A 15,862-nucleotide genomic window follows, 5' to 3' on the forward strand; every position below is an offset into this window, starting at 1 on the left:
TGCAGCTGAATTAAATTCAATCTATAGTGGAAGGAGTATGCCAGGAGAACTGCTGTCTTATATCAAGCCCAGAACCAGGTGGAATACCTTGTACATTTAAGTACCTTATAAATGTTTGCTGAATTTAACTGAATAAATCATATTTTTTTCAGCTTACTTTTTTTTTTTTTTTTTTAAAGATTTTATTTATTTGCGAGAGAGAGAATGAGAGACAGAGAGCATGAGAGGGAGGAGGGTCAGAGGGAGAAGCAGACTCCCTGCTGAGCAGGGAGCCCGATGTGGGACTCGATCCCGGGACTCCAGGATCATGACCTGAGCCGAAGGCAGTCGCTTAACCAACTGAGCCACCCAGGCGCCCTCAGCTTACTTTTTAATTTAAAAGTATATATATGAAAAGGCAACCTATGAAATGGGAGAAGGTATTTGCAAATCATATATCTGATGTCCAGAATATATAAAGAATTCCTACACTCGACAACAAAAAAATCAAATAACCCAATTAAAAAATGGACAAAGGCCTTGAATAGACATTTCTCCAAGAAGATAAACAAATGGCCAACAAACATGAAAAGATGCTTGATATCACTAATCATCAGAGAAATGCCAATCAAAATCACAGTATCACCTCACAAGCATTAGGATAGCTAGTATTTAAAAAAATGGAAAATAACAAGTATTGGTGAGGATGTGAAGAAATTGGAACACTTACGTGTGTTGATGAAATTGTAAAATGGTGCAACTGCTATGGAAAATAGTATGGAGATGCCTCAAAGAATTTTAAAAATAGAACTACCATATGATCTAACAATACCATTTCTGTGTATATATCCCAAAGAATTGAAAGCAGGTTCTCAAAGATATTTGTACACCCATGTTCATAGTTGCATGATTCACAATAGACAAGAGATGGAAGCAACCCAAAATATCCATAGCAGATGAATGAATAAACTAAATGTGGTATATTGGGGCGTCTGGGTGGCTCAGTTTGTTGTGTCCAGCTCTCCATTTCAGCTCAGGTCATGATCTCAGGGTTGTGATATGGAGCCCCACGTCGGGCTCCATGCCAGGTGTGGAACCTGCTTAAGATTCTCTCTCTCCCTTCCCCTCTGCCTCTCCCCACCATCCCCCACTCAGGCGTACTCTCTCTTTCTCTCTCTCTAAAAAAAAAGGGTGGTATATATATACAATGGAATATTATTCACCCTTAAAAAGGAAGGAAATTCACATGCTACAACATAAATAAATTTTCAGGATATCATGCTAAGTGAAATAAGCCAGTCGTAGACAAATACTCTATGATTCTACTTATATGAGATATCTAAAGTAGTAGTCAAATTCAGAGGAACAGAAAGTACAATGGTGGTTACCAGCACTTTGTGGGGGAGGGAAAAGCAAAGAAAGTTGTTTAATGGGTATAGAGTTTCAGATTTGCAAAATGAAAAAGTTTTGGAAATCTGTTCCATAATAATGTGAATACACTTAAAACTACTGAACTGTACATTTAAAAATGGTAAAGATGGTAAATTTTATGTTTTTTACCACCAAAAAAAAAAATATCTAACAAACAAATCATACATATGAGAAAAAGAGAGCTCTTCCACCATCCTGAGGAACAAATTGGTGACTAGTGACTAGAATGCTCTTAGTTGATTGTAACAGAAAACCAACTCAAAATAGCCTAAGCTAAACAGAGAATTTAATAAAAGTGCATTAGGATAGCTCATGGAACCAAGAACAGAAAGAGTAATTTGGCTTCAGGAACTGCTGGAACCAGGAATTTAAACTCCACTGGGATTTTCAACTCTCTATTCTCTTGTTACTCTCTAATTTAGTTTCTCTTGTTTTAGTCTATAGGGCAGAATGTGATTCCCAAGAGTTCCTAGCTTTAAAAGTCTCTCTCACTCGATAGAGGAACCAGAGTGAGCCTTACTCCCACAGTCTTATTCTACATTCTCAGAAAGGCTCAACTTGCGTCAGTTGCCCACACGTAGACCAATCAGGCAGTACCTGCTGGAAGGCCTTCCCTGAAGAAAAGGGGGAAATTAAGCATTGGGCATTTAGAAGGATGGGTGTGAACAATAGTATCTCAGTTCAGATCTCAATAAATATCTCCAAACTGGATAACTAAAGCCTTCCAGTACAAAGGACAATAACTGAATAAACCACAGATATTGAGCACACCTTTTATTCAGTGAGCGGATTCTTTTTCCATACATGCTTATTGAATACATCAGGACAAGTGTCCCATGTATCAGTACTAGGACTAAATACAATATGGTAGCAAGACATAGCTCAAAATTCAGAAAATAACACAATTCCTTCTTGCCACGTACAAAGTACTCCATACATGTTTTTAAACCATTGGATGAGATGGCAGAGTTTACATCCTGTGTTCTCTGACTCTACTGCTAATTTAGGTCATTCGTTCAACAAGTATCTATTGTGTGCCAAATATGTACAAAGCAATTTTTAAGTCCCATGAAATATGGAGGTGAATAGCATAATAGCATAAATGTCGTAAGAGGAATTAATCCCAGTGTAGATGTGGTGTTTAGGGGAAAGAATTGTTAATTATGACTGTGGCTCAGTAGATGAGGCAGAGTTGAAGCTGGGCTTTGAAGGAGAAAAGAATGGTTTTGATAGAATAGGAAGGTATGAAGTCAGGAGCCTATGTCAATGGTCCAGGGGAGAAATTAGGAGGGCTTCAACTGGGACAGTGGCAATGGAAAGGAAAGGGGAAGAATCAAAAGCTAATGAAAAAAATCATCTTGGTTACACAAATATGAAGGACAAGAGAAAGAGGAAGTCAAAATGGGTCTAAACCCCAGTTGCTGAGGAGGTTAGTAATGCTATCAACCCAAAATTAAAACAGGAGAAGCAACATGAAGGTGAGGGTTTTGGAGATGTTGAGTTGAATTGTGCACATAGGTAGAGATGTCTAATGCATGGCACATTACCCAGCATGTGACAGCATTCTCCCCATAACCTTCAACCCTCCCCTACATATTTCCTTCCATGAGAAAGGATTCCCCACCAATGTAACCCTTCTAGCCTCTCTGGTCTCCCTTCTTCCCCTTCTCCCCAGAGGAGAAGGAGTTAATTTACCTGATTAGGGACTTTTGTAGGAGAAGCTAGACACAAAGAGTTTGGCTCCTTCTTTTCCTTTTCTCTCTAGCTAACCCTCAGAAAGTGTGCTCCTCTAAGCCATCAGTTCTTCAGAAGCAGAACCTGCTCTTGCGGCGGGAAGCCTGCCCCAGGCTGGTGCTGCCTGTCACTGGGAAAGTCTGGGGGGCAGCCCATCTGCCTGCAGACAAAGCTTCATCTTTTATTATCAGACTTAACCAATGATAAAGGTGACATTTTGGTCTTCCAGTTGCCTCACTCGTTTTATCTTATCCTTTAATTGGTTCAGAACTCAGCTGGGGAAGAGGGTGTTCCTTACTGGACTCCTTTGAACCCCAACAGCAGGTGCTCAAAAATATTTACTGAATAATTAAATTTTTAACTGACATATACAGTGGCAACCATAAATCCAGATGTGGAACTCAGGACAGAGCTCAGACTAAGGAGGTGGGTTTGGAGATGGTCAGATTAGTGGAAATAATGCTTATTGGGCTCGAGTGGGGTCCCTCTTATTGTTGTTACAGGGGATACTTGAGTGCTTATTACGTGCCAGGTCCTGTTCTAAGTGCTTTACATCCTCAAAAGAACTCTATGAAGTCCATTATTACCTTAGCCTTATTTTCTAGGTGAAGAAACTGAGGCATGTATAGGTTGAGTAACCTGCCTAAAGTCACACAGCTAGTAAGTGTCAAAGCTGAAACGAACTAAATGAGATTGGATTGTCTAGGAAGCAAATAGAGTAAAAGAAGAGTAATCTCATGTCTTCACTTCTACCTTTCTCGACTTCAAATGAGAACAATACTTTCGCATTGCTTTGTAGTGGTGTGATGAAGCAAATGACACAGAACCTGTAAAGGTCACTGCCTACAGGAAAAAAATGTGTCCGAAGCCAAGGACTGGCCATGACCACTTATCTTATTCTTTCTTTGGTAAGCAATAACAGTCTCTTTATTGGTCTAGTTTTTCATTTGGCTGAGTGTTCACTGGAGTGGACAACAGAAAGGAACTTCCTTTGAAGAAAGAGAAAGCTCTGATTTTAAGCCAGTTACAGAGAGGTAGAGAATAGGGTACAAAATTGCCCCCAAATTGGGGTATAAGTTGTATTAGAATCAACTTGTTCTGTTTTTCAGGTACCTTTCTTTGCCAAGCAGCCACATGAAGAAGACATCCAGCTTTTCCTCTGTGACCCTGAACTTTTTTCTCTCCCTTTGCAGACTCTGAGATTAAAAGGCGGAGTCACCTACAGCTGCTGAACTCAAAGGCGTCCCTGGGTGTCTCTTCTTTCTTCGCCATCAGCTGGGTACTCCTGCCTCTCTCCCCTTACCTGATGCTAAAATAATGTGCCCTGGACACACAGAAACACGCAAAGTCATTGGTACGACAGGTGAGATGAATCACGAATGGTGTGGGGATCGGATCTGTGTGTGCTTGCCTTCCTAACAAGAGTCAAGCAACCTCCAGCATCAGCCTCAGAAAGAAACTTTTGATAATGCCAGGGCAGTGGGCACTCTTCCTGCTGGTCTTGTGAAAGGTAAATATGTGTGAACAAAGAGTGTAGATCTCATCAATATACTTCCAGCAAAAACAACTCTGCAATTCAAATATTTGTGTAAATTCAAACATCTTTTCATTGACCGAGTTATCCATCCACAAGGCATAAAGACAAAGAGATGTTTAGCCCCGATAGTTCCTCTGGATTTCACTGTTATCTTACAAAGCCTCATGACATGCACATAATCACTCACACAGGTGACCTCTTCCTAGCCCCCCAACAAAGCTCCTATTGACCAGAAGTTTGACAAAGGACTCCCCAACTAGCCCCGCCCCTGCTGAGACTTCTGTCACTTCAGTCCTCTGGCTCCCATTATTAGTAGGACATTGCTTTCTGAATATTCTTCTTGTATGACATCTGTGTACAGCTGAGCTCATGAAGCTCCAGTCAGCACTATCACATGACTCAGCGGCATCGCCACCATGCATCCAGGCTCGCAACCTTAGAGCTATTTCTGTCCCCGCTCTGTCCTTGATGTCCATTTGTTACTAAGCCCCAGAGCATTTTCCCTGGGTTGTCCCTCAGACTGACCCTAATCCAGCCTCCACTGTTTCACACACCAGACTAGTTCTAAAACCTTATACTTGCTCCTTCCTCTCCCTGTGTCCATCAATAGGAAATAAGATGCCAAAATAAAATGATTCCAATGCTATTTTCATCACAGCATTCCTTTGCTCTGGAACCGAACGTGACTCTCTGGGCACTATTGTGTCAAAGTCAAAGTCCTCAGCCATGTGGTCACAACTCTCTGAGAGTTTCTTTCCCTGCGCTTCCTGCTTCTCTCAGCTGCCTGCTCCTCTCTCTGGCCTTGCTCCCTCTCTCACTGCCCCTTTCTGGAAGTCTCCTCAACTCTATGGCTATTCAAAGCCACCCTTCCGTCACCCATTTCAATCAAGTGCTTCCCAGCTCTTAGCCCACTTTCCTGATGGTCCCTTCATTCCCCATCCCCTTGGCATGCATGAATAATTTATGATCTCTTACACTCTCGAAGGCACATATATTCCTCGCCTAGATTGTTAAGTAGGGCAGGCAAAGATCTGTTGATCTGCTTTTCATTCTTTCTCCTGTTCTCCAAACACAACAGTGCAGTGCACAAAAGGGATTCTTTGTAAGGAAACCCGCCCGGGCCCACCTCCACGGTTGACAGTGGAGGGAGGTTTCCCTGAGGAAACTCTCTCTTGAGGATCTCACTAATAGAAAAGGAACACACTTTCTTCTTTCCTTGATTCCCCACAACACTGTAAATGAATTTTTAATATCCTGCAACTAGATAATCTAACCTATAAAGTATAGCTGATTCATCTTTATCTTGTATTTCCTTTGAGCAGTAATTTGCAGCCTTTTTTAAAAGACATGACATCCGGACGCCTGGGTGGCTCAGTTGTTAAGCGTCTGCCTTCGGCTCAGGTCATGATCCCAGGATGCTGGGATCGAGTCCCACATCGGGCTCCCTCCTCAAGGGGAAGCCTTCTTCTCCCTCTCCCACTCCCGCTGCTTGTGTTCCTGCTCTCGCTATCTCTGTCTCTGTCAAACAAATAAAATCTTTAAAAAAAAAAAAAGACATGACATCCGTGTAAGGGACCATGTTCACATGCAGTATGCATAGGTTATATACAGTTACCTGATTAGCTACAGCTCCACCTCTTTCTCCCTACAACTACAGAGGCATAACCTTAAATCAATTTTTAAAAATAAATAAGTAGATCATTACTTGTGAAACCCATAAGGGACTGTGGGGGAAGGTCATTGAAAAGATGTGAGTGACTGTCAGTTGACCCATGAGCTAGACCCGGGTGATCAGAGGCTCCTCACCTCCACCCCTGTCCTTGGGACAAGGGTCCCACTTGCCTGTCTCGCTCCCAGAGGTTGCTCCAAGGACACGGCCTTGAGATAATGATGTGGCGTTGAGAACACCTTGCACGGTGTATGTGACCGAACCTAGTGACAGCCCCTATATAAAATTTTAAGACTTGCAAGGATCTACTCGTCCTCTTGCTGCCCAGGACAAGCCTCATGTATAAGTGCCCTTTGCTCAGAGACTGCCACCCACCAACCTGGAGTGGTCTGCCTCTTTCTTCTGTCTCTCCCTGCTCTACAAGGAAGGGGGCGCAGTTTCAGACTATTCCCAGGGAGCTCCTCCTGGGAGAGTTGCGAACCAACGCTGAGCACAACATTTTAGGTCACACACATTCCTTGGTTGGACACTCAAGGAGAAGTCATCTTTCTACTTCTACCCGGAAGCCTGCTCCTAGCTCATCTCTCAGCTCGTGTTTTCTCTAAGCGCAATCTCCTTCCTGAAGAAGAGACTCAAGCCATCTTCTTTCCTCCAAGCAACCCATGGTAGCATGTGGTCTTTATAGAACATCGTCAAAATACAGAAAAATGAGCCCATCTCTGAACAAGAGATACCCTCATACAGGGGCAGAGACAATTGGTACTCCATAAATGTTTGCTAAATGGTTGTAAGGACATCCTATTTCTGTTATTTTCAGAATCCCAGGAATCTGCAGAACTATTTCACCATAAGATATGACCGAGTTTTGTATTTCTGGGGGGAAATGAATTCATGTCTAGAAGTTTGGAGTGAACAAATAAGATCAAGAAGCAAAAAAAAAAAAAAGTCAAAAGCAACCCACAGAAGACTCCAATATGAACCAAATAAATCTATTTTCAAAGACCTATATTAAAAGCTGGGAACATAATTCATCTGAACTGGATATGTGTTAGGACCAAGTCAATTGCAAGTGGAGACAAGTGGATCTCCGTACCTCAGGGACCTCCCCTTACAACCACCCCCCTCATCCAGGGAGTGAGAGGATGGGATATTGCCTCTCCTTTGTCTCTGAATCTTTATATTGCTGTAATGTTGCTCTAAGTTCCCAGAAAATTTTGATTTGCAATACCTCCACATCTTATAATCCATAAATTAAGCCACAGTGGATACAGTAAGAAGCTGCTAATTAACTGCCACTTCACAATTCAGAGGTGGCTGAATTTTAGTGATGGGTCAAATAATTCACTTTTCGTTAGGATGCTTCCCAAAGTGCCTTGGACTCTCCTCCCACCTGACAAATGCTAAAGAAATGTGGGCAAGGTCATAATTTTAACTTAAAACATGTAGTTGGGAGACACTGGTTTTCCAAATTATCCAAACATCTTCTTTTTTAAACAAACAAATGCCATTTTATTTCTCAGATGACATGCATCCTTGACTGGTCCAGGAAAGGACCTCTCGTCATCACTGTATACGGCATTAGGTCAACACAAGTGTTTCAGGCTTCTCCTTTCTGTCTTGCGTGGACAGTGATAACCTCAGCTTTCAACAGCACCTAGAGCAGCGGGACTCAATTGGGGTGATTTTTCACACCCCTCCCCATACACAGCCGACATCTGAAAACGTTTGGAGACAATTCTAGTTGTCACAACTCGGGGGAGAGAGGAGGGTGCTCATGTTATGGATAGGACCCAGGGATGCTGCTCAACATCCTACAGTGTACAGGATTACCCACCCACAACAAAGAATTACCCAGCCCCAAATGTCAGTCCTAGAAGAGGATCTAGAGAAGAGGGGGGATAAACAAAACCTGTTTGCTTCCTACAGAGAGGCACTATCCTCTGTCTCTCTGGCTGCTGTCACAGCACAGAGAGTCAGAGCTCAGTTTCAGGCAAACAGGAATTCCTGATGGGGTTGTACCTGGTGGGTTCCTTTCCCTTCCTTCTACGGTACAAATTAGGTTCTGTGAGAGCTGCCTGCGGTCTATCTCAAGCTCTCTTGCTCCAAATTCAGATCTCAGGACCCTGCCTAGTCATAATTCCGATGAAGGAAATGAAAACTTGTCCCCTCCTTGAAACATACAGAGACTTCTGAAAGCAGGGGCAATGGACCTTTGAAATGAGACCCTAAAGAATAAAGTTTTGATCGAAAAGAATGCTTTGTTCACACACACACCCCCTTTCCATACTTTTCACTTGTTGACGTCTGCCTCCCTGACACTTTGGACCCACCATGACTGTATTACATTTTGTTATAGAAAACTCAATTTTTGAGCTCTGAGCATTCAAGAGAATGATTAAATGCACATTTCCTATACTGTTGTCTGCCTGGTTTGTCAAAGAAAGTGAGCATAGGGAAGATGGATAAAAAGCCATGGATCAAATTCTAAAGATTGGCACCTAGCACATAACAGGCCTTCAATAAATGTTTGTTGAATGAAGAGATAAATGAATAGGAGTGGCTGGGCCTAGTTTCTGAAGGAAACTCCATAGATTTTGCCAAGCCTGCCATGTGTCCATCTGGGAAAGGTCTCAGTGGCTTGAGGCAGATAACATTTGGGAGAATACATATAGGTTGACAAACCCATTGCTCTAGTGTCAAAAAATCTGATGTTTACTATTCAGGAATTGTCAAATTCTCAAATCTTAGAGGTGAAGGACCTCAAAATCATCTTGCCTAGTCCTTTCACTTTTCAGATGAAAACCCAGAGGCCCAGGGTGAAGTGTGTGTCATGGCCTCAGGTTATGTGACTTGCCAAAAATTGCACTGATAGTTGGTAGAGGGATAAAAATCTATAGAAAATTTAATTGCCAAAGGACAAATTCTCGGGGACTTTCAGAACAACTCTTCCCTGCTGTATTTCCAGCTTGGTCCTAATTGGCCTTTTACAAGAAGGGACCAATGCTGAACCAAATTGAAAAAGCAAACTGTGAGAGCATAAACATTCCCAACCCAGGTTAATTGTTTGGCCTTGTCCATCAGCACATGGCAGATGCATTAGACAACAGTATTGTATCAGCTAAAGTGAAAGAACCAGAATATGATGCACACCACAAACATTTGGGGAAGCTCAAACCTGGATGCCAAAGGCTAAAAAGTTTCATAAATGTTACACATTTGACCGAACAAGTCAAATTTCAAGGTGCAGTATCAGCTCCCAGCTATCCCCCCCCAGGTTGTCTGAAGATTTGTTTTCGGTGCACAGTGACCTCAATCTGTGCATTATTAATTGGGGGAAAGGGTGTGCACGGTTCACTATTGCATAATAAAGCTTCTGCTTGATGGCATATGTGGTATGCTTCGGTTCTGTTGATGAAACAGAATTCCCAATCTCCCTCCGGCTGGTGAAGTCTCCACACATCCAACTGGCTGTTCTAACCCAGACTGTCTTACCATGTGCCTGAGCTCCTGCTCCTTCTGACTTTGTCCTATTTCCTCTTTCACGTCAGTCATCTCCAGGAGTTTCAGTATGAAAACCATGAATGAGAATTAACTGTCACAAAAATAGAGCCTTAGCTATGCTCTCTCCTGTCTTTCTTTAAATTCTACCTACCCTCCAGCAAAAACTCTTTCCCCATGAAGCTGTTTCTGAGCAGTTCTACATAACATGATTTTACTCGTCTTTGGTCTATGCATGCAATTTAGCATGGTTTTCACTGCTGTGTACTTGGACTCCCTTGAAGATGATGACAAAATAAGGATGGGGGTCCAGGCAGGCAGCCCTTGGAAGTCTACTCTTAGAAGAGGGTCAAACAGATACACCCAGGAAGCCTTGTTTCCTGATGGCGTTTGCTGGGACAAAGCAGTTAAATCGCAGCCTAGAAGGGGGCTCTGCACTTACCACTACAGGAGCCCCTGTGTCTACTGAAAGGTCTGGCTCCCCCAGAAAATGATATGTCTGTGGCTTCTCAAAGTCATAACTTGACCTTCAGCATTACCTTGTCTCTTCAGTTCAAATCTAAACATCCTGCCTAAGGAGTGTCCTTAGCATTTTCAGTCAGAAGATCCCTTACCCAAAACTCTAAACATTTCAAATAAGAACTTTATGAATATCTCCCTTCTTTAGAAGAAGCCAAAAGTGATGCTCAGTTAATCTAGCCTGTGAGCAGTTCATAGCAGAGTGAGAGCATTTCCCTTCTCTTTGCCCTCTATATTTGCAGTTACCAAATGTTATTTGTAACTACTTATGTGTCATTCTAGAGAGAACGATTTAGGTTTTGACAGATACAATTCCAGGACCTTATGGTACGTAATATGACTTTGATGAGTTGGTTCAGGTAGCCATATAGGACTCCAGTGGTGGGTCCAGGCCTCACACGTAGGGTAGGTGAGACTAGAAGTGTGACCGGGTTACAGCATACAGATAACAGCTTCTATTGAGAGGCAGTGGTGCCCCAGAAGAAGCCAAGTCACAGCCTGCTAAATGAGGACCTAGGAGAAAAATAATAATTGTCTTCAGTTTCCTCTCCCTTCCCTTTTATCCATTTTCTCCCACATGGCCCAATCAACGCTCCTCTAGGCCCTGAATACTCTCTGTGTTTCCACCATTCTTTCCATTAACTGCCCCACCTCCCACTGCCCAAGAAAGAAAATGCTTCCTGGCACCTAGCTACACATGAGAAGGTAATTTATGGACTACCTTTTTCATTAGCTTAATGTCTTGCCCTCCCATGAAGGCAAGTCCTTACTTTATTGAAATAAAGCTGTGAGTGAAAATATCAAACAAAAATATTAAACTACTGAGAGATACTTGGGATATCAAAGTGTAGACCAGTGATTCTCAGCAGGGAAGTCTGGGGGCAGGGGGTAGTGGGGCTTTTTAACAATACAGACATCACTACCTCCTTCCCATCACTGCAGTGAGGAATCACTGTGTGACATGAGACAGATTTGAAGAGAATATGTTACCTTTATACACGGGGGACTATTGTGGAAGTCTTGAGGTCAACTGAGGCAAATAGGTACCTTTAGAGAAGGAAAGGAAATCGAGCGCCTCCTATGTGTCAAATGTCAGACTAGGTCTTTTTTCTCATTCAAGCCTTATCCTATATGGTGGGTATCACCTTGCCCCATCACCATCACCATCACCATTTTACAGAGGAGAAAACAGGTCCTGAGAGGTTAAGTAACTTATTTAAGATCACACAGCCAACAGGTTGAACCAGAATTCAAGCTCAAATCTATCATCACAACCCATACTATTTCTGAAAGAGTCTGGTCATGTGTAAAAGCGCTATCAGAGGCTTAAAATATTATATAAATATTGGCCATCATGTAATTATATGTATTAAAATACAAGGAGTCCTTGGGAGTGTTCAGCTTCGTTGCTCCTGCGGGTTTGCAGCTATCTGTGAGGACGGCTCTTCTCCCTGGAGGAGACTGCAATACTGCCTCAGTTACACTTGGGGCCCTTTCCCACCGCAGCCTCTCCCTGGGTCACTGAGGGGCTGCCAGTGGAATCGCAAGCCTCTCCCACCGGCTCTGACGACACCACCTTGCTGTGTTCCCAACAGTCCTTCCAGGACTACCTCTGAGACTTCAGAAGAGGACTGTGATCTGCTGAAGTGAAGCCTTTTCTAGTTGATCCAAAATGTCTTCTGAGACCAGTTTATACGGTCATTCTTGTCCAACCTCAAGTACACCTGGAAAGAACGCATTTAATTACTATAACTTCTCCCCTGGATCCACTAATGTTGAGCACTGGATCACACATGACCCCTTCTCCTCTGTCATGACCAACCGTACTGCTTTTATGTAATCAAATCTATCAGTTTTTCCACTTTTGTTTCTTCTTTTAGTACTTCTGTTTATGTATGTTTAAATATAAACTTCTGCACCCCTGGATTAGGTCAAGCTATTCATCTTTACATTATAATATTTCCATGTTTCTTTTTAACATTTAAAACTTTACTCCAGGGGTGCCTGGGTGGCTCAGTCGGTTAAGCATCTGCCTTCGGCTCAGGTCATGATCTCAGGGTCCTGGGATCGAGTCCCTCGTGGAGCTCTCTGCTCAGTGGGAAGCCTGCTTCTCCCTCTCCCTCTCCCTCTGCCGCTCCCTGTGCTTGCGCTCGCTGTCAATAAATAAATATTTTAAAAAATAAATAAATAAAACTTTACTCCATCTTAATTTTTGGTATAATCTGTGAGGTAAGGGAGTTAACCACTGTTTTTTCAAATTATTCTCCAATACTATTTATGAATTAATCCTTACCTCCACTAACTTTTTCAAATATTACATTGCATGTTTCTATATATACTTGTGTCTGTTCCTGAACTTTTGATAACCTTTGAGACCTACCATTTTAACAAGTCTATACAGGAAAGGAAAAAGAATAGTTATATGCAAATACAGCTTTCCCAGCTATTCCCTGGAGATGGGTAAGAAAGAGACCGTAACAGGGGGGAAAAATCAGAAATGAATAGTGAATGATCAGAAGGGACTTATCAGTTCAATAAATAAACCCTTGTAAGAATTTGCCCTGGTGTAAAGGAAGGTGTTACTATTCTCCCTTAATGTAGTGAGCAAGGAGGAAGCATAATCAGGATAGAGATACACCTGTCAGAAAAATGCTTGGCTCCATTTAATTCCTCTCCCCACCTCACCCATTTATGAGCCAAAGTATTCTACTTACTTACCTACCTTCAGGGTCAGGCCTGGGCATAGTCTGAACAGAGTTCCTGCTGTGGGCAAAAATCATACTGGGAGTCCCTGTCTCAATAGGACCTACCCCATTCGGTAACTGCAACTATTAAAGAGATAATTCATGAAAAGCAGTTACTACATTGCCTGGCTGTACGAGTTTGCTAGAAAACTGACATAACAAATACCACAGACTTGGGGGCTTACACAACAGAAATTAATTTCCTCACAGTTCTGAGGGCTGGCAATCCAAGATCAAAGTGTCGCTGGTTTCGTTTCTCCTGAGGCCCATCTTCATGGCTTGCAGATGGCACCTTCTCGCTGTGTGAAAGGCACTAGCCTTTTCTCAGTACACGTGCATCCCTGGTGTCTCTCCCTCTTCTTATAAGGACCAGTCATATTGGGTTAGGGCCCATTCATATGACTTCATTTAACCTTAATTATCTCTTTAAAGGCCCTATCTCCAAAGAGTCACATTCCGAGGTATACTGGGGGTTAGGACTTCAACGTACGAATTGGGGGGAGGGTACACAATTCACACAATAACACTGACATATATGAAGGAACTAATAAAAACAAGCTATTCTTAAGTACATGTGTTGGGCACGGCAAATAAACATCGATGCAACCGTAACGGGAAATAGATGAACAACTTCGCTTTTTCTTCCTTTCTGACCAAGAATAGATGTCCAATGCTTGAAACAGCTGGGACACAACAGAAAGCCTTGTGCAAATAGCTACCTATTCCAACCAGGTCAGAGGATACTTGAAGGCTAGAGCACAATGGCTCAGCAGGTGGATGCTGCTAAGGGAACTGAATTGGCTAATGGCCTCCCCAAAACCATAGGTTACTATTTTAAATGTTACAAAAGACCGTAGAGCATGAAAAGATGAAAAATAAAACCAGCGTGGGTCCAACCTTCAAAGGAGGAGAACTGAGTGATAGGGGCAGTTTGGCTGCATGAGACTAAACTAAACTGCTGAGTACTAAGCTGTCTGGGGGCTAGGCGAGATCACAATCTTTTCTGTCCTGGGGCTCTCAGGACAGAAAATAGCCTTTTCCTTTTTTCTTTCCTTTTCACTAAAATCCTTTTTGCAGTCCTTGAAGATGGAAAACGGCTGTGTGCTGGCCAAAATCATGCAAAAGGGACACAAACACACTTACCCCTAGTGCTACATAATGTAAATGTAAAAGAGGGCTTATTTGGGGCAAAACCTCCCAAGCAGATTTGAAGGAGCAGGGCGAGCCTCTGCGCTTCTTTAAGAGCGGCATGCTTAGGCAGGGCATAGCTGCACGAGACCCAGCAGGGCCAAGTGTTCAAGTAGAGAGTAGTCACCCACCGCCATTACAGTGCCAAGTGACCCTGCCCCCAACAATGCTCTGTGTATTTGTGGAAAAAGAACAGTAGGTAACTATAATGCCATGGAAGCCCTCAATTGAGGAAAGGCCTTGTTAAAAAGGGGATCACCCAAAGCTCAAGAGCTAGTATTTCTTTTTAAGATTTATTTATTTATTTTTATTCTGAGAGAGAGAGAGAGAGAGAGAGAGAGAGAGAGACTGAGCATGGGGGGAGGGGCAAAGGGAGAGAGAGTGTTAAGCCGACTCCACATAGAGCGCAGAGCCTGACATGTGGCTCGATCTCAGGACCCTGAGATCGCGACCTGAGCCGGAACCAAGGTCAGCTGCTTAACCGACTGCACCATCCAGGTGCCCCTGCCGGAGCTAGTATTATGTCATTCTCCGCCCAAGGGCTTTCAAGCCCTCCAGATGCACATCTACTCAGTCAAGGAAAAGGAATATGTACCAGCCATTGTAGGGAGGGCAATCCTCGCTACATATAGATGTCATTGGACTACTTGTCAGTTGAAATGGCAGCACCAAGTGGGACTGATTTTCTTTAAGAGCTCTTCTATAGGTGTGGTCTTTAAGAGCCAGGACTCTGCAGGACTCTTATTTTTTGCATTAGGGCCCAAATTGTGATTGAAAAACAAACAAACCACAAACAAACAAACAAAAACAAGAAAACCCTCTGGAGTTACACTGCCAGAAAGGACCATGAACATGGGCTCTCTAAATTTCTTTGTGTCATCTGAAGACCACCAACAGCCTCTTATCCCCAGGGCACAGACAGCCCTCTGAGTTCACTGAGGGATGAAGTCTTTTCTTTTGACTTTCTGCTTCATGTGCTCAGTTGCTCCCTGGACAAATGGTGGTCCAAATTTTATCATTAACGCTATGAAAATAGTAAAAATGTCTCAAACATCTATTGTAGAGCAGATGTAATTTACACCAAAGGAAGAGGGTCACTTTAGTCAAAAGATTGCAGACATTTTTGGTAGTTATCAAACAAACAAAAATCTGATGATTCTCAAATTTTTATCTCCAGCTTTCATCACTCTCTCCCAATCCAGACACATTCCCAACTATTGACCAGGCACCTCTATCCGAAGCTACCTTATTCTAAACACATCCAAAACAAGCTCATTTTTGTGGGTTATACTATCTACTTAAGTCATCCACGTTAGAGCTTTCAGTCTTTGAAAACTTTGACCCCTAACTCCTAATTAACTGGTCATCAATTTTTATCAATTATACTGCCAAAATGCCTCTATATCCTTATTGTTCCACTGTTCTTTATCCTTACTGTTCCTTAGTTCAGTATTTTCTCTCAAGTGAACAATTGCCCAACCTCTAATCTTTCTGCCTCCAGTTTCATTTTGATTTTTGATCTGAGAACCATCCCTTTGAGACATGGTGGATGGGAATACAAGC

The 15,862-nt window shown here is 42.7% G+C and overlaps 1 protein-coding gene and 1 long non-coding RNA gene across 2 annotated transcripts in view; one reads left to right on the forward strand and one right to left on the reverse strand.

Annotated features, from left to right (window-relative positions):
• VTCN1 (V-set domain containing T cell activation inhibitor 1) overlaps window positions 1-4,474 on the forward strand; it is a 50,847-nt gene extending 46,373 nt beyond the window's left edge. Inside the window, exon 5 of the mRNA XM_036071033.2 lies at window positions 4,338-4,474. Within this exon, the coding sequence (XP_035926926.2) occupies window positions 4,338-4,462 (125 nt within the window). The 3' untranslated portion in view covers window positions 4,463-4,474. The remainder of the gene's footprint in view (window positions 1-4,337) is intronic.
• The window catches only part of LOC118522166 (uncharacterized), a 28,389-nt gene continuing 14,696 nt past the window's right edge, over window positions 2,170-15,862 (reverse strand). Inside the window, exon 5 of the long non-coding RNA XR_013447951.1 lies at window positions 2,170-12,091. This is a non-coding gene — a long non-coding RNA (uncharacterized LOC118522166). The remainder of the gene's footprint in view (window positions 12,092-15,862) is intronic.

Source organism: Halichoerus grypus, chromosome 5 (genome assembly GCF_964656455.1).
Source record: "Halichoerus grypus chromosome 5, mHalGry1.hap1.1, whole genome shotgun sequence".
In the NCBI taxonomy this organism is placed as follows: Eukaryota; Metazoa; Chordata; class Mammalia; order Carnivora; family Phocidae; genus Halichoerus; species Halichoerus grypus.